This window comes from Bos taurus, chromosome 4 (assembly GCF_002263795.3).
Source record: "Bos taurus isolate L1 Dominette 01449 registration number 42190680 breed Hereford chromosome 4, ARS-UCD2.0, whole genome shotgun sequence".
Classification (NCBI taxonomy): Eukaryota; Metazoa; Chordata; class Mammalia; order Artiodactyla; family Bovidae; genus Bos; species Bos taurus.
In genome coordinates this window covers 49,772,781-49,791,782 of record NC_037331.1, presented here as the reverse complement: position 1 = coordinate 49,791,782, position 19,002 = coordinate 49,772,781, and the positions used below count along the sequence as shown (strand labels likewise).

Genomic DNA, 19,002 nt, shown 5'->3' with positions numbered 1-19,002 from the left:
TGTGCACCATAGGTCTTAAAATTTCCTAAAGTCTTGCAAGACAGATCAGTTTATGTTTTCACTTTTTTATCCCCAAGCCCTTGGAGCGACCAGAGCTACTAAGGAAAGGCCACTTAATACTTCAGAATCAAAATGTTTTGCAAAAGCAAAGGACCCTGATAATAAGATACTAAATCGCAACTGTTGATCATGCATGCCCATCAACTAATGTGATCACAGAATGTTTCAGAAATAACTTTTAGTCTTTTTCTCACCAAAAGTTTTCAATTTAGCTTTTATACAACTTTGTTTTTCCTGGAATTTAACTGTGTTAAATTTTGCAGTAGAATTTAATGGAAAACTTGACTTTGCTAAGGGTACTTATTCCATAAGATAGGGCAGCTGTACCATGATTCCACAACAAAGATACCACTTCTGCCACAAAAATGAAGCAAAATCAAGAGACCCTAAATATCTATTTTATATAACCCCCCCACCCTATCCCAAGACTATACTGTTAATCAAACAAGTTTGTGTATTTAGCTAACTTGGAATTTTCCAGTAGTTTAGATTGGTGCCTTCTGGTTGGGAAACTAATGCCAATGTTTTCTCAGCCTTTCTCCAGGGTGAGAAAACTAATTAACTAGGCTGAGAGGTTATTAAATAATATACTGTAGATTTGAAAAACCATTTCACAAGAAAACCTGTGACTTATTGTGGCTTTCTTTAGTTTTATTTATTGATATTATAGAGCTCAAGTGAGGTTATAATGATAGCAGTCATATTTTAATAAGAAGAGTACTTGTTTTATCATCAAAAAGTACCCCAAGGAAGGAAAAGAACACTTAGCTATCCAATTTGAGCAAATGGTATGTTAAAATAAATATACAACATACCACTGGGAATGTTATAGCTGCAACTGAAGCGTAGCACACACAAACACATATACTCAGATTACCCAAATACCAAGAATGCTGTGTGTGTGCATTCAGTTGTGTCCAACTCTTTGTGACCCCATGGACTATAGCCCACCAGGCTCCTCTGTCCATGGGATTTTCCAGGCAAGAATATTGGAGCAGGTTGCCATTCCCTTCTCCAAGGGATCTTCCCAACCCAGGGACTGAACTCACATCTCCTGCATTGTAAGCAGATTCTTTACCATCTTAGCCACCAGGGAAGATGTATCCACTGCCAATTATATCCCACTGCTTGACTGTCGAAAATACATTACACGTCTCATCTTTAAATAGGAAATACGGTAACTATTAATATTTGCCCTAATGAAAGCAATATGAATTTAAGAATAGCGATATAAATGTGTCATTCTCCCTGAATAAAATATACCACAAATTATAGCCCATCGTTTTTTCTGTACATGTTCCTGAACTAATAATTCTGCTTTAAAACAAATAAAAGTTTCAGTTGTTATCATCCTAGCATAGTTCTCAAAAGATTACTGAGGTCATTCCCTGGCAGCCTAGTGGTTAGGACTTTGTGCTTTCACTGCTGCTGTGGCCTGAGTTCAATCCTAGATCAGGGAACTAAGATCCTGCAAACCACGCAGCAACACCCCCCCCCCACCAAAAAAAAAGATTGTTGATACTAGAATATCCATGTATAATGTTAAAGTTCAGTTTATTTTTTTAGAGCTTTCCACTCACAAGGCCTTTAAATCTCACAAATTACTCACAAGACTTTGGCTGGGGAGGCTCATAATCTCCAACTGAAGTCATTTTTCATCAATAAGAAAGGCAAGGATGCCCTTCTTGCATCTAAGGTGCCTTCAGTAGATGGACAAAAACACAATCTACATACTTCAAAAAACTGAAAGATACAATCATGTGACACAGGTGTCTATACCAGCAAAGCGATTTAAAATAACTGAGGGAACATTGAGAGGGTGGAGTTAGTAAAGAAAATCCAGCAAGGAGTGAGTGTTGAGTTTTCACATGGTGTGGAATTTAGCTTAATGGGTGTGGAATTTAGCTTAATGGGAAACTCAGTGTGTCACCGGAAATCTCCTCAGAGATCTAAACTTTCTGCCCTTTTAAAATATTTAAATAATTTTATATTTTGAATACTGGGTCCCAGTCTTAGGAAATGCAGCATTATCTCAATTTGAAAAGCCTCTGGCAACAAAGTCACCCTGATAATCAGAGCACTTGGGGGCAGAAAGGCCAGGCCCCTTTGATTCCACACAAGCCAGTGGGAGAGGGAGGAATGGCTCTGTCCCCAAGCAGGGCCTTGAGAGTTGAAGGCCAAGGGTAGAGAAGACCCCTGAGCTTGCATGGATCCTGGCAGTTTGCCTTGGGAGGGGTGGAAAGAAGTTGCTGTGATATAATATAAAGGGTCATAGACACAAGGCAGAGGGTCCACAAAGTGAAACCCAACCCTGGGCCTGGTCCATGTCAGTACTGTCTGCAGATTAAGTGAGGCACCGGATGCTCCTCTCTGTTAATAGGAACCAGTCCCTTCCCTATTCGAGAGTCCTCTTATTTTTTTTACTATTTTGGCCACTGGAGAATTTTATACAAGACTGGTGACTGATAAAACCCTCTGCACCCAGAAGTAACCCAAGTTTCATTTCCCAGGCTCTTATGGCCATTTGAAAAGAGAGACCAGTGCCAAGAGCTGAGGCTGGAGAGGGAATCAGGGCCTGATCAAAAGGGCCCTGGACACCAGGCTATGGAGCCTCCACTTTTCCTGGAGGCAGTGGAGAACCACATAAGCAGGGCACCATCAGGTGTGTACTGAGGTCCCACTGGACACAGAATCCTTCTGCAAGGAAGATTTAGCTTAACTGGGAAATGGCTTAACTCCCAAAGTGGACAAACTGAAAATGAAGGGTGCCAACTTCACATGTTCTGAATAAAATAAGAGGAGTTCCTTTCCTTTCTCGTTCGAGTGGTGGTATAGATTGAGGTGGGTGAATGCAATTTGCAGAGCTAAGGGAAATGGTGCAGGGTTATCTATCCTGTGGGTGGAGAGAAAAGAAGTAGGTCAAACACTGTCACTAAGGCTTTATCAATCTGGACCACCTCGAAGGCAGCTGTGAAAGTCTCCCCCATCTGTGCAGTCCAGAGACTGGCCTTGGTCACGGTGCATTCTTCTCTGTGACTCTAGGAACCAGCATAGGCAATGGAGATAGCAGGGATTCAGGATTGGCTTATGAATGAATGAATGAACAGAGGATGGTTTCTAGAACAAGGAAAAGGACAGAGGGTATAAAGATCTTGCAAAGATCAGCAATGCTAAGAGCTGGGATGTGCATGTGACTGGGGATGGACAAGAGGCTGTACCTTTAAGAACTATTTTGTTGAAACTCAGGACACTGAGTGCTTACGAGGATTGAAGGAGAAAATATGGGTCAAGAATGACTCTGAGGCTTCCGACCCAGGAAACTGGGACTTTAAAGAGGAAAAGCAGGCTTTTGAGAAAAGATAATGAATTTGGTGTAGATCTTAGGAAGCACTTTATTCATTAGAGGAGTGTTTTGACTGCCTTATAGCCATATATAAGCCGTATAAGGCTCATGCCTTATAGCCATGAGCACTGAAGAATTGATGCTTTTGAACTGTGGTGTTGGAGAAGACTCTTGAGAGTCCCTTGGACTGCAAGGAGATCCAACCAGTCAATCCTAAAGGAAATCAGTCCTTAATATTCATTGGAAGGACTGATGCTGAAGCTGAAACTCCAAAACTTTGGCTACCTGATGCAAAGAACTGACTCATTTGAAAAGATCCTGATGCTGGGAAACATTGAAGGTGGGAGGAGAAGGGGACATAGGATGAGATGGTTGGATAGCATGACTGACTCGATGGACATGAATTTGAGTAAGCTCCAAGAGTTGGTGATGGACCGGGAAGCCTGGTGTGCTGCAGTCCATGGGGTCACAAAGAGTCAGACACGACTGAGTGACTGAACTGAACTGAACTGATAGCCATATTTATTATAAGATAATACATATTTTGAACTGTGGTGTTGGAGAAGACCCTTGAGAGTCCCTTGGACTGCAAGGAGATCCAACCAGTCCATCCTAAAGGAAATCAATCCTGAATATTCATTGGAAGGACTGATACTGAAGCTGAAACTCCAATACTTTGGCCACTTGATGCAAAGAACTGACTCATTTAAAAAGACCCTAATTCTGGGAAAGATTGAAGGTGGAGGAGAAGGGGACGACAAAGGATGAGATGGTTGGATGGCATCACCGGCTCAATGGACATGAGTTTGAGTAAACTCGGGGAGTTGGTGATGGGCAGGGAAGCCTGGTGTGCTGCAGTCCATGGGATCGCAAAGAGTCGGACACGACTAAGTGACTGAACTGAACTGAATACATATTTATTACAAAAACAAATATATCAAGGAACACGGAGAAGTGCAATTACATTAGTTTATTGATACAGTATAGATAAACTGTGAGTACAGATTGTTTTCAGCATAACATAGGTGTCACACATTTCTCCTGGCAATAGATGATGGATAGATAGATAGCCAGATAAAACACAATATTAGAAAGAATCTAGAATGATAAATTTTTTTTCTATCTTTTTTTTAATTTTATTTTATTTTTAAACTTTACAATATTGTATTAGTTTTGCCAAAATGATAAATTTTATTATAGATGTCTCCCTAGAGATCAGCAAACCCAATCCCATTTAGCAAATGAGGAAATAAGGACCAGAGAGGCTAGCATTCTCCATTCTACAAACTTTAGGGCACTGACCATGTGCCAGGCACTTAGTGCTGGGCATATAAAAGTAAACAGAACATGGTAACCATACTCATGGCACTCATAGTCAGGCTAGTGAGTCAGAGTGTCCAGGAAGCAGGAAATTTTGACACAGCCTAGTAAGCATTATCAGAATAACATGTTCAAGCTACAAGTTGCACCCAGTCCAGGCTTGGGAGCAGCCTCTGAAGGCCATGCATGAGCTGACCTGGGAAGGATGAGCAGTATGAAATGCTGCCCCAGGGATGTAAGAGGAAACATAGTCTATCTAGTGAATCAAAGGAGCTCCAGTACAAGGGAATTCTCATCCTGGATTTCAGAAACAACAGTCTCCTGAATCCCACTGTGCTATTTTTAGAATACTACCTGTCTCTTTTGGTCTCTTGACGAGTTGATTCAGCACACATATCAATACTCTTGCATAGAAAAAAGGAAGAATACATGGCTCATGCTTACGCAGAAATAGACATTAAGATTTTCCAAACCCTCCTATGTAAAAATATATCTTTAGAGGAATCATTTCTTTTTACTATAGCCTTTTATTTCCTCCCCAAGTATTTACATCCATTGGGTCATGCCAAAAAGCTCTTAAGGCTAGAAGGGATTTTCAGAGATCATTGTGTCAGAGACCAAGGGAGCACAGGGTGGGGGAAAAGGAGGAGGTGCTGGGGGGATGGAGCAGTGGAAGCAATCCCTACCCTGGCACAGGCAATAAAGGGGCCAGTGTGTATAGAGAGCTTCAAAATTAATACTAACACTGACCACAGTCAATCTGCTCTTTTTATCACCACGTGCCAGCAATCCAGCAAGTCCCAGTAATGTCAGTAATAACACATTCGCCCCTGATGACCCTTCCCTCATCCTGTGTGTGCCGCCACACGACCTATACACCTGCATACACGGAAAGTGCAGGGTCCAGACAGGCTCTAGAAATACCTGAGGTCCCTGTGTTTGCCATCTCTTCATATATTACCACATATTCTCCATTCCATTCCTTTTTTTAAACCTAGCCCAAGTAGTCAAAAACCATACATTAAAGAAAACATATCAAAGAATTATGATATTTATCTCCAACGAAGATGCTCATTTCTCAAGTCTCAAATCTGACTAGAGCTGGGGCCACTGGTATCTGATGTCCGATGCTGTCCCTTCGGTGTTTGCAGGCTTACCAGGAGCATTCCTCGCTCATCCTCTCTGGTTGGGCTGTCTGGCATGTGCTTGGCGGGATGAACACTGATGGGTCTTTAATGCCCAGCTGTATATCGAAAAAACCGTGTGGACAATATCACACTGTAATTTTTGGTGACGGTTTCTTGGACAGGATAACAATCCTTGACGGTATAAATGCCAATCCAAGTTTCATCTATAAGAGGAAGGCAAGTTGAGTCTTTAATGTAGAAGACAGGCAAAATACAGTATGTTTTAATGTGGTAAAATGTAGCATTTTAACCACTTTTAAGTACAGTTCTGTGGCACTAAATGCAGTCACATTGTTATGAAAGTATCACCATCATCCATCTTCAGAGATTTTCCATCTCCCCCAGCTCAAACTCTGTGCCCACTAAACACTAACTCCCCATTCCCCCCTCCCTCAGCCCCTGGCAACCACCATTCTAGTTTCTGTTTCTCTGAGTCTGACTAGTCTACATACCTCATATAAGTGATATTATACAGTATTTGTCCTTTAGTGACTGGTTTATTTCACTTAGCATAATGTCCTCAAGGTTCATCCATGTTGTAGCATGTATCAGAATGTCCTTCCTTTTTAAGTTTCAATAATATTCCACTGTATGTATACACCACCTTTGTCTACTCATTTGTCTGCTGATGGAAACTTGGGTTGTTTCTACCTCTGGCTATTATGAGTAGTGCTGCTGTGAATATGGATGTACAAATATCTCTTTAAGTCCTTGCTTTCAGTTCTTTGGGGTATATGCCAAAAAGTAGAATTACTAAGTCATACGATAATTCTATGTTTAATTTCAGAGGGAGCCATCATACTATTTTCCACAGCAATAAAGGCCTGTGTTTATGAAACACTCTTGGGGGAGGTGTGTGGGCAGCATTGCAGAGAAGAGCTTCACATCTCTGTATAAAAGACACATAATGGCGGTCGATATGGTCACTACAACTTTAGTTAGTGTTTTGGGGGAATGAAAAGGAGGCGCCCAGTTCTAACCTGTGCCTTAGACAAACATGTCACAGACCTTGGGGGCATCCCTTAACAGTCAAAGTGGAAAAAGTTACAGGGGGGTCTTAGAAGGCTGAGGGGTTTCAGATGCGATGCTGAGATCCCTGCATTACACAGCTAATAGAGTACATATGGGCACTTCAATGGAGTTAAACAATTTGATTAAGCTTCTAAATTTCCTTAATGACTACCTTCCTTAATGAGCTTAAACGTTTGTTTCCCTTCCTGCCTCTTGAGATGCAATACTTGAATACTTTGTTGAACCCTTACATGATCTGGCTGACTTTCTGTCCGACCATTCCTGGACAGTGATCTGCTCCTGGGGCCCCCCTATGGAGTATTGGTCCTCAAAGGTGGAGTTCTGAGGAATGTCCAGAGGGTCCCAGGGCTCTGTCAGGGTGATCTTGGAGCACTGCTTGGTGGCTTGTTCGATCTGAAACATCACTCCATCCTTATAGAGCAAAATATATTCAAATAATCTGGAAGATAGATTAAGAGAGAACATTCAGGACTTTATGTTGCAATCACCATGTCTTTTATCAGCATTAAAGTCAAAGGCCTTTGATACAAATTACTGTTAAAATAGAAAAAAAAATAGTTTTGCTTCTGAGGCAATTATTTACTTATTTATAAACACTAGGCACCCAAACAACTTGAATAGAAAATAAAGCTCAGAGGTCAAAACTGAATATTCCTGAGACAATTACCTATCAATTACCTATTAACTTATCAAGTACCTATTGTATGACAGACCCTCTGCTTGGGAGACAAACACAAGGAGGTGAGACCTTAAGTTAGCAGCTGGTTTGTGACATTTTAGCCTTAGAGACACAGGAGGATTTGACTCTTGGCCTTAGTTGAGTCCTTACAGCAATGAGTCAGGGACTCCAAGGATATGCTGTAGACAGGATGACAAGAGTTGAGGAGGTACCAGGCAACTGTGCCCCACTGTCTCAACTGTCATCATAGGAATGCGCTTCGGTGAGGTGCAGCTGCACTGGGAATGAGCTGAGACAGGCAAGGACAAAAGCTGAGGGACCCCAATCAAATGGCGTCGCTGGATTGAGTTTGTCTGCATGCTCTCAGCCTCTTCCCTCACGCCCAGTGCACACACTTTGTGCAGAGCAAGCCGGAAGTATCCCAGGCTGTGCTTGAGCTCACAGACTGCCCGCCATCACCTTGCATGCTGTGTGGTCATCAGCCTTGTATCTTTCTTAAAACTAAGCCATCTTGATGTTGGATGAAGCTTGCTGCGTTTCCATGCATTCAACTGTCAGTCTAAAACTCAGGCACTGTTGCTGACCCAGTGGAGTGAGGTTGCAACCCTGACTTCAAAAGTGAAATGTGAAACATCTGAAGGCAGAAGAGCCCAGAGAAATAGCTTTCCATGAGCAAATAACAATAGTCAGTTGTTCATCTGTGGTACATAAGGCTCACTCCACCCCACAACCCCCCAGAGGATGCCTGTTTTCCATCTCAAGTCAGGGGTTGAAATTTATTTTCTTCAAAAAAATTTTGTAAATGATAAGTTTCTATATGGTCAAATAGTACCATATGAGCTAGGATAAAAATATGAATATAACCTCATTTTATGTATTTAGAAATATTGACCCTGCTTATTCCAGTAAATGTTTGACATGGCTTATGAGAGTAAAACCCAAGCACAGACTTTGAGAAGTGGGAGTGACTGGAGGAAGAAAAGGAAGTGTTCATTTTATGTGCTATTGCTCAAAACTGGAGCAAATCTCTCATATAGAAGCTGGGTTCACATCAAACTATAAGTCCTTTGGAGGAGTTTGGAGTTGGACTGTGGCACATCAGAGTCTAAACATTCATGGAAGGAATACAGAAATATTTGCATCAACTTTAGAGCACAGTCCAGTCATCATAGGGGATTCCTTGTTCATACACAAATCCTGCTCCATGACCCTTTCAGTGAGGGCAGCACCTATACTGTACGCCCCAAGGAGTGGTTGTCTCCATCGTCCTTCTCCTCACCACCAGCTTCATCTTATTGTGCTTCCCCAAGTTTAAGGCGTTTAGGCTACAGCCATTCCTAGCTTTGGCTGATACTCTAGTTGTATGCAACTGAAAGATATGCAGCCAGGTGCAGGAAAAAGGAGCTTCCTTCCTGAAACTCAGCCCGAGAATCCACGTGAGCACAGAAGTGGAAGCCTGGCAGCCATGTTTATGTATGTGAGCTGGTCACCCTCCACAGAGCTTCAGAGAGCACAGGGGGACATCTGACCTGGGGAGGGGTGGGGAGGTGGGGGAAACAACCAGATTGTCTCTCATTCAGACATGTGGAATTGATACCAAACGTCTACTAGTCAGTCACTTCTCGTGGCTGGTCGTGTCATATGTAAGCTCAGAAGTCATGGGAGGCTAATTTGCAATAGGTGAACTAAAAGTAAAGAAGGAACAGAGAAGCAGCAACAAGCTGGGATTCCAACAGCTATTCATTTTCTGAATGTATTTCCTCTCTCAGGCCCAGTGCCTACAGATCCACCTGCAGAATTATGATGTTTCCTTTGTTCTAATAAGTTTCCTTTTTCTGCTTGGAACTTTTTGTGTGACTCATAACCAGGACTCATTTCTAATACAGTTGAGGATTCCACTGTTCCATTGAGAGCCCCGGGAACAGCTGCCAGCACAGCTGTTCTGGGAGAGGCACCACACAGACCACGGCAGAGCCAAGGGCATGGATGGACGCCTGTCAGTCACCTGTGGGGCAAGGGAGGAGGGCAGCAGAAAAGGAACTCTGCCAACTTCACTGTTTGCCTGAGGCCAGATCTGTCCATACACAGAAGTAAACTTTAATTTAAAAATGAGAATTCTGGACTTGAAACAATCACTGCAAAAGGTTAACATTTGTTAATTCTGGGTGGTCTGAACACAGGTGTTTGTTATGATGTTTTCTGTACTTTTCTAAGTTTTCAAAATATTTAATTTGAAAAAAAAAAAAGAGGGCATAGTCTGATACTGACATTATGTTGACAGTGCCTTAAGTAAAACAAAATATTAATTGAATGGGAAGCAAAATAGAACTGTATAATCATCTTTTCAAAATTCCATATGGATATTAATGCTAGTACTTCCCCATTCAAAGTTTTGGAAAAGAAGACGTTCATGGCTTGTATGTTTATATGAACATTTTCACAGTCAAGATGTGGGTTCTCTATCATAACCAGGATAAAGGGGCCTGGAGCCCAGTTAAGCCAGAAGGTCACAATGCAGAGATCAGCCAGGGTTGAAATGAATCATCTGTCTGGGATGCTGTGCGGGTAATAACCCATGGATCTGAAAGGGTAACAGACTTCAACAGAAACTGGATCCTGGGAGGTGAGATCAAAGCCTGGCTCTGAAGAGAAGGAAGTTGTGAGGACAGGAGTCACAAACCACACCCCTGGGTTACAGTCAAGCAAGGTGGGGGGCTAGAATGGGTGTGAAGGACGAGGCAGGCAGGCCAGCCCTGGGTCAAAAACAGACTGCAAACGCAGCCTCCTCGCTGGCCAGACACCAAGCAAAGCACTGTTCCCAGGAGGGCCCCGACGCCGGGATCTCAGGCTCTCCAGGCCCAGCCAAGGGGTCGGCAGGCCAAGCTTTCCACAGCAACCCGATTGCAGAGGAGTGCCCAGTGCACCATTTGGCCTCCCACCTTGTGGGACAAAGGATTTTTGTGGCTTCTGATAAAATTCTCAGGCTGCATGGACAATTTCTGTTGTTTCCTGAAACATCCATTTTCCTAAAAACTGAAACTCTAATTTCCAGAAAGAACAACTGTGTACATGTCAGAAATCTTCTGATTTCTCCATTTTAATTTTAATTGTAACATACACATAACACGAAATCTAACACCTTAACCATTTTTAAGTGTACAGTTCAGTGGTGGTAAGTATTTTCACATTGTTGTGCAACCAATCTCCATAACTCTTTCATCTGGCAAAACTGGAACGCCATACCCATTCAACAACACTTTTCTTCCTTCCTCAGCCCCTGGCAAGCACCATTCTATTTTCTGTCCCTATGAACTTGACTACTCTGAGTACCTCACATAAGTGGAATCATACCTTTTTGTGACTGGGCTATTTCATTTCACACAATGTCCTTAAGATTCATGAGTAGCATGAGTCAGAATTTCCTTCCTTTATAAACCTAATATTCCACTGAATGTATAGATCACATATTTTTTATTAATTCATTCGAGGATGAACACGGGTTGTTTCCATCTTTTGGCATTGTAAATAGTGCTGCTATGGACATAAGTATGCAAATACATTAATTTTTAGTGTATGAACGACATTTTACAAAAATAATTATATATATTTTTTCTAACCTGTGTTTTAAGTTCAACAGTTTGTCCTTGGTAGTGGGCTTCCCTGGAGTCTCAGTGGTAAAGAATCTGCCTACCAATGCAGGTTCCATTCCTGGGTCGGGAAGATCCCCTGAAGAAGGAAATGGCAACCCACTCCAGTATTCTTGCCAGGGAAATCCCATGGACAGAGGAGTCTGGTGGGCTATATAGTCCATGGGGTCACAAAAGTGTTGGACACGACTTAGCAACTAAACAACAACAAAAGCAACATTCTTCCAAGTATTTCCAAAAAATACAGATGTCAAATCATTTTCCCTAATTTACTATGAAATATTTTAAAAATGCAGGAATTGAAGAATGAGTACAATGATCACCCTTATATCTGCCATTTTGAATTCAACAATTTTTACATTTCATCGTATTTGCTCTATTATCCAAGTATCTCTTACAAATAAGACTCTGTACTTCATGTCCCATCACATCAGAAGACAGGTGATGTCCCATTCCACTATTAATGCTACCAACTTTGATCACCAAGTCATGTGATTACTCCAAATGTCTCCATCATAAAGGCATTTCTTTTTGCAACTGCCAAAGTGCCTGCGTGCTCAGTTGCCAAGTTGTGTCTGTCTCTTTGTGACCCCCATGGACTATAGCCTGCCGGGCTCCTCTGTCTATAGAGGAGAATTCCAGGCAAGAATACTGAAGTGGGTTGCTATTTCCTCCTCCAGGGGATCTTCCTGACCCAGGGATATAACCCGTGTCTCTTGTGTCTCCTACATTGGTAGGCAGATTCATTACCACTGAGCCTCCTGGGAAGCCCCAGCTGCCAAGTAATTGGTGGGTAATACCTTGTGATGCTGAAAATATCTGTCACCCAATCATTTTAGGTAAAACCATTTCCTGAATCAATTATTTCACTGGTGGCTGATACAATGTTACCAGTGGTGTAGCAAACAGCATCTATCCACCAATCTAGTATCACTTTGCACTCTTGGGTTTTTATTTAACATACAACAAATGATTAAACTCATTATTCCATTTGATGCTCAAATTATCCCAATTTTGTCAGTAGGAGCTCCTTCTATCTGATATTTGTGACTTATAACATGACTCCATTAGTCTTTGAGTGACTCATGGCCTTCTGTGACACAAGTGTCCCAGACTCATCTTAGACTTTTCTTGCACTAAATCTACAATCAGTCATTTCTCTAAGGATCCCTGAATCTAACTGGGAAATAACTTGGAAACCAACATCAGGGCCCTAGATGTGCTCATTGTCATTGGGATGTCTTTGTTTTGAGAATATTTTAGTGGTTGGAGCCTTGTACATTTTAAAAAAAATCGTGAGTTCATACAGATATTTCCAATCTAAACTTAATGTTATAGATTCTTCTCTATCATTTTTTAATGTTTGTATATATTTTCTCTTAAAATAATCTAAAAACATAGCAAAGTTATTTGCTTAATCCTACAATAGCTTTGAAATACTTTCAAAAGTGTTATCAAAGAATAAAACTGCCCCAGTGAAGTTTAAAGTATCATTGTAATTCTTTTCATGCTTAGAATACAACTCAATACTGCAGTAAATATTCACTTGGATTAAGCCTGTTCCCTGAGTGGGTACATTTCCAGGTTGATATGTCATTAGGTTCATTTGTTTGTTGTCAATTCAAGGACTTCACACTTTTCCTCTTTGATTTAATTTTATTATTTAAATATGTAAAAATTGTCATGTTTCAGAACTCAGAAAAATATAAAAAACCACATTCAGAGAAGTCTCCCATCTCAACTCCTGCCCCATCCCTTGATCTCCCGATAAACAGCACTTTTCATTGGCTTCCCTGTTATTTTCCTTTATTTCCTTTCAAAGATATAAGCAAACACATGCATGTACTCTTACTGCTCTCTCTTCTTTATAAAAGGGGTAGAATACTACACACACTTTTGGCACCTTGCTTTTTCCAGTCTCTATTAATACACTGAGGTTATCATTATTCTTTTTTATGGTCATATCAATAGTTTATTGTTGTAAGTAGCATTGATTATTTAGTCAGTCTCCTACTGGTGAGCACTGGCTTGTTTCCATTCTTATGATATAGCCCCAAACACCACAGTGAATAATCTTGTGCCATTTTGGAGGTATACATTTTGAATAAATCACTGATATGAAACTACAAGGACAACAGAATTTTGTTAAATATTATCAAATTTCTTTTTACAGAGTTGTACAATTTTGCACTTCTATCAATAATAAATGAAAGCACCTGTTTCCTTTGTAGTCTTGCCAACAGATCATGCTGTCAAACTTGGATGTGTGCCAATCTGATAAGTATGAAACGTCAGGATTTTTTAAAAAAACAACACATTTTCCTTTTGGGGTTAGCATAATAAGCATACACTAGACTGCATAAATCTAAAGTGTAGAGCATGATAAAGTTTACAAACTGAAGAACTGGGATCCCCCATCCATATCCAGTTGTGGCACCTCTGAAGTCTTCTCTGGCCCCTCCCAGTCACTTTCCTTCCACAATGAATAGAATAGTGCTCAGTTGCTCAGTCGTGTCCGACTCTCGGCAACCCTATGGACTGTAGCCCATCAGGCTCCTCTCTCCATGGGATTCTCCAGGCAAGAATACTGGAGTGGGTTGCCATTTCCTCCTGCAGGGGATCTTCCCGACCAAGGGATGGAATCCTTGTCTGTTCCATCTCCCACATTGGTAGGCAGATTCTTTACCACTGAGCTACCAGGGAAGCCCACTACCAAGGACAAATTGTTGAATTTAAAATAGTGTAGTTTTAATTTGTCTTCATTCATTATTTTCGGTTGAAATATCTTTTCATACGTTTAAGGACCATATGACTATCTCGGTTTTCTGTAGCTAGTGACTTAGCCTTTTGTGTCTTAGTTGCAGATATTTTTTCTCTGCCATTTGTCTGTTCACATTATTTGCATTTTTTCCTACAATGCATATTTTTGAAGTCAGATTCCTTTTACTGCTTTCAGATTTTGTCAGATTTAGAAAACCTTTCCCTTCTCCCAGGTTATAAAAGAATTCACCGATGATTTCTCTTATCCATATATGGTTTTCTTTTGTTAACATTTAGATCTTTAATTCATTTGGTATTTATTCTTGTGTATGATGTGAGATATGGGTACAATGTTATCTTTTCCCAATTGTTCTAACTCTATTGATTTAAAAGTCCATCTTTGCCGCAGTGACTTGAGATGCTGCCCTCCTTATACACCAATTCCAGCTGTACACTGGTCTACCCCAGAACTCTATTCCACTGGGTTGTCTATCTATTCATGCACCTGTATCACACTGCTTTAATTACAGCGACTTACTAGAATGCCATTTCATAATCTCATAGAATTTACTAGACCTCCCATGGTGTCCTCCTTTTCCAGGGCTTTCCTAAATACTTGCTTTTTAAATTTTGTGATATGAAATTTAGAATTAACTTATTGGGCTTCAGAAAAAACCACCCTTTTTGGCATTTGGGAGGACTGAGTTAACTTTCAATATTAATGTAGGAAGATTGGATATGCTCAGTCCTGTCCAACTCTTTGCAATCCCATGGACTGTAGCCCGCCAGGCTCCTCTGTCCATGGAATTTTCCAGGAAGAATACTGGAGTGGGTTGCCATTTCCTACTCCAAGGAAGAATGGATACCGGTATGATATTGTTATTCTATTTCCCCGCAAACAAAAAAAAAGTCCTTGTTGTTGTTCAGTTGCTAAGTTGTGTCTGACTCTGCAACCCCATGGACTGCAGCACACCCAGGCTCCTCTGTCTTCCACAATCTCCCAGTTTGCTCAAATTCATGTCCATTGAGTCAGTGATGCTATCTGACCATCTAATCATCTGCCACCCCCTTCTCTTCTTGCCTTGGATTTTTCCTAGCATCAGAGTCTTTTCCAATGAGTCTGCTATTCACATCAGGTGGCATAAGTATTGGAGCTTCAGCTTCAGCAACAGTCCTTCCAATGAATATGCAGGGTTGATTTCTTGTAGGATTGACTGGTTTGATCTCCTTGCAGTCCAAGAGTTTTCTCTAGCACCACAATTCAAAAAATCTTCAGCACTCAGCCTTCTTTATGGTCCAACTCTCATATCCGTACATGACTACTGGAAAAACCATTGCTTTAACTATACAGACCTTTGGCATCAAAGTGATATCTCTGCTTTTTAATATGCTAATAGGTTTGTCACAGTTTTCCTTCCAAGGAGCAAGCATCTTTTAGTTACACAGCTGCAGTCACTGTCCACAGTAGTTCTGGAGCCCAAGAAAATAAAATCTGTCACTGTTTCCACTTTTTTCCCTTCTATTTGCCATGAAGTGATGGGACTGGATGCCATGATCTTAGTTTTTTGAATGTTGAGTTTCAAATCAGATTTTTCACTCTTCTCTTTCACCCTCATGAGAGGCTCTTTAATTCCTCTTCACTTTCTCCCATTAGAGTGGTATCATCTGCATATCTGAGATTGTTGATATTTCTCCTGGCAGTCTTGATTCCAGCTTGTGCTTCATCCAGTCTGGCATTTCACATGATATGCTCTGCATAGAAGTTAAACAGGGTAACAGTATACAACCTTGCCATACTCCCTTCCCAATTTTGAACCAGTGAGTTGTTCCATGTCCAGTTCTAACTGTTAATTCATGACCCACATACAGATTTCTCAGGAGACAGGTAAAATGCTCTGGTACTTTCATCTCTTTAAGAATTTTTCCAGTTTGTTGTGATCCACACAGTCAAAGACTTTAGTCAATAAAGCAGAAGTAGATGTTTTTCTGGAACTTGTAGCTCAATTGGTAAAGAATATACCTGCAATGCAGGAGACCCTGGTTCTCCTGGGCTGGGAAGATATGCTGGAGAAGGGATAGGCTCCCCACTCCAGTGTTCTTGTGCTTCCCTTGTGGCTCAGCTGGTAAAGAATCCACCTGCAATGAAGGAGACCTGAGTTTCATCCCTGCGTTGGGAAGATCAACTGGAGAAGGGAAAGGCTAGCCACTCCAATATTCTGGCCTGGAGAATTCCATGGACTGTATAGTCCATGGGGTCACAAACAGTTGGACACAACTGAGCGACGTTCACTTTCACTTGCTTTCTCCATGATCCAATAAATGTTGGCAATTTGGTCTCTGATTCCTCTGCCTCTTCAAAACTTAGCTTGTATACCTGGAAGTTCTCAGTTCTCGTACTACTGAAACCTAGCTTGAAGGTTTCTGAGCATAACCTTGCTAGCATGTGAAATGAGTGAAGTTGTATGGTAGTTTGAACGTGCTTTGGCATTGCCTTTCTTTGGGACTGGAATGAAAATTGACATTTTCCAGTCTTGTGGCCACTGCTGATTTTCCAAATTTGCCGGCATATTGAGTGCAGCACTTTAACAGCATCATCTTTTAGGATTTGAAATAACTCAGCTGGAATTCCATAACCTCCACTAGCTTTGTTCATAGTAATGCTTCCTGAGGCCCACTTAATACTCCAGGATGTCCAGCTATAGGTGAGTGACCACACCATCATGGTTATCTGGGTCATTAAGACCTTTCTTTTATAGTTCTATGTATTCTGGCCACCTCTCCTTAATCTCTTCTGGTTCTGTTAGGCCCTTACCATTTCTGTACTTTCAACCTTGCATGTCTTTACATCTTTCAAATCTCGTTTTGTTATTTTGTATGTATCAGCAGTATTTGAAATTTTTCTTATACATATTTTTAACATTTTCTTTAAATTTATTCATAAGTAGTTAGTCTTTTGTTGTTTTTGATGTTGCCATTTTAAATGAGACCTTCCATTGTTATTTGCTATTTCTAGATTATTGTTTGTATATATTAAGGCTATTGATTTTTCAGGCTAATTTTATATACAGTTACCTTACTGAATTATCTTACTGTTTGAATTAGTTTTATTCTTTAGGCCTTTTGTGTTTTCCAGTATACTACATCCATATCATTCACTCAGTCGGTTCAGTCGCTCAGTCATGTCCAGCTCTTTGCGACCCCATGAATTGCAGCACGCCAGGCCTCACTGTCCATCACCAACTCCTGGAGTTTACCCAAACTCATGTCCATCGAGTCGGTGATGCCATTCAGCCATCTCATCCTCTGTTGTCCCCTTCTCCTCCTGCCCCCAATCCCTCCCCCCAGCAGCAGGGTCTTTTCCAATGAGTCAACTCTTCGCATCAGGTGGCCAAAGTACTGGAGCTTCAGCTTTAGCATCAGTCCTTCCAATGAACACCCAGGACTGATCTCCTTTAGAATGGACTGGTTGGATCTCCTTGCAGTCCAAGGGACTCTCAAGAGTCTTCTCCAACACCACAGTTCAAAAGCATCAATTCTTCGGTGCTCAGCTTTCTTCATAGTCCAACTCTCACATCCATACATGACCACTGGAAAAACCATAGCCTTGACTAGACAAACCTTTGTTGGCAAAGTAATGTCTCTGCTTTTGAATATGCTATCTAGGTTGGTCGTAACTTTCCTTCCAAGGAGTAAGCGTCTTTTAATTTCATGGCTGCAGTCACCATCTGCAGTGATTTTGGAGCCTCCCAAAATAAAGTCTGACACTGTTTCCACTGTTTCCCCATCTATTTCCCATGAAGTGATGGGACCATATAACATGATCTTCATTTTCTGAATGTTGAGCTTTAAGCCAACTTTTTCAGTCTCTTCTTTAACTTTCATTAAGAGGCTTTTTAATTCCTCTTCACTTCTGCCATAAGGGTGGTGTCATCTGCATATCTGAGGTTATTGAGATTTCTCCCAGCAATCTTGATTCCAGCTTGTGCTTCCAGCCCAGCATTTCTCATGATGTACTCTGCATGTAAGTTAAATAAGCAGAGTGACAATATACAGTCTTGACGTACTCCTTTTCCTATTTGGAACCAGTCTGTTGTTCCATGTCCAGTTCTAACTGTTGCTTCCTGACCTGCATATAGGTTTCCCAAGAGTCAGGTCAGGTGGTCTGGTATTCCCATCTCTTGAAGAATTTTCCACAGTTTATTGTGATCCACACAGTCAAAGACCTTGGCAGAGTCAATGAAGCAGAAATAGATGTTTTTCTGGAACTCTCTTGCCTTTTCCATGATCCAGCAAATGTTGGCAATTTGATCTCTGGTTCCTCTGCCTTTTCTAAAACCAGCTTGAACGTCTGGAAGTTCACAGTTCATGGTTCACGGTTCATGGTTCACATCCATATCATTAGCAGAGATCATTTTTATCTCTTCTTTTCTAATTCTCATGTCTCTAAATATTCTATCTCTAATTACATTGGCCAGTGAATCAAACACAGTATTAAATAAAATGGAGCTAATGGACATTCTTGTTTTCTTCCTGAGTTTAGTGGGAAAGGTGCTATGGTTTCAACATTAAGCACATTAAAAATGATACAGATTTCATCATATTAAGGAAGCATCAATTTGTTCTTATTGAATGTTTTGTATCAAGATTGTTAATTGAGTTTTATCATCCACCTTTCGTAGATGTTTATATATTCCTTAAAACAGGATCATCCATACATTCCTGGAATAAACCTCGATCATAATATATTCTTTTTTTCATGTGCTATGGGGTTCAGTCTCGGAGAAGGCAATGACACCCCAACTCCAGTACTCTTGCCTGGAAAATCCCATGGATGGAGGAGCCTGGTGGGCTGCAGTCCATGGGGTCGCTAAGAGTAGAACACGACTGAGCGACTTCACTTTCACTTTTCACTTTCATGCATTGGAGAAGGAAATGGCAACCCACTCCAGTGTTCTTGCCTGGAGAATCCCAGGG

At 41.1% G+C, this 19,002-nt stretch overlaps 1 protein-coding gene across 1 annotated transcript in view; it reads right to left on the bottom strand.

Annotated features, from left to right (window-relative positions):
• Positions 1-4,358: 4,358 nt before the first annotated feature.
• EPDR1 (ependymin related 1) overlaps positions 4,359-19,002 on the bottom strand; it is a 36,859-nt gene continuing 22,215 nt past the window's right edge. The window contains 3 exon segments of the mRNA NM_001102288.3: positions 4,359-5,976; positions 5,978-6,074; positions 7,173-7,381. Coding sequence (NP_001095758.1) covers positions 5,877-5,976; positions 5,978-6,074; positions 7,173-7,381 — 406 coding nt within the window. The 3' untranslated portion in view covers positions 4,359-5,876.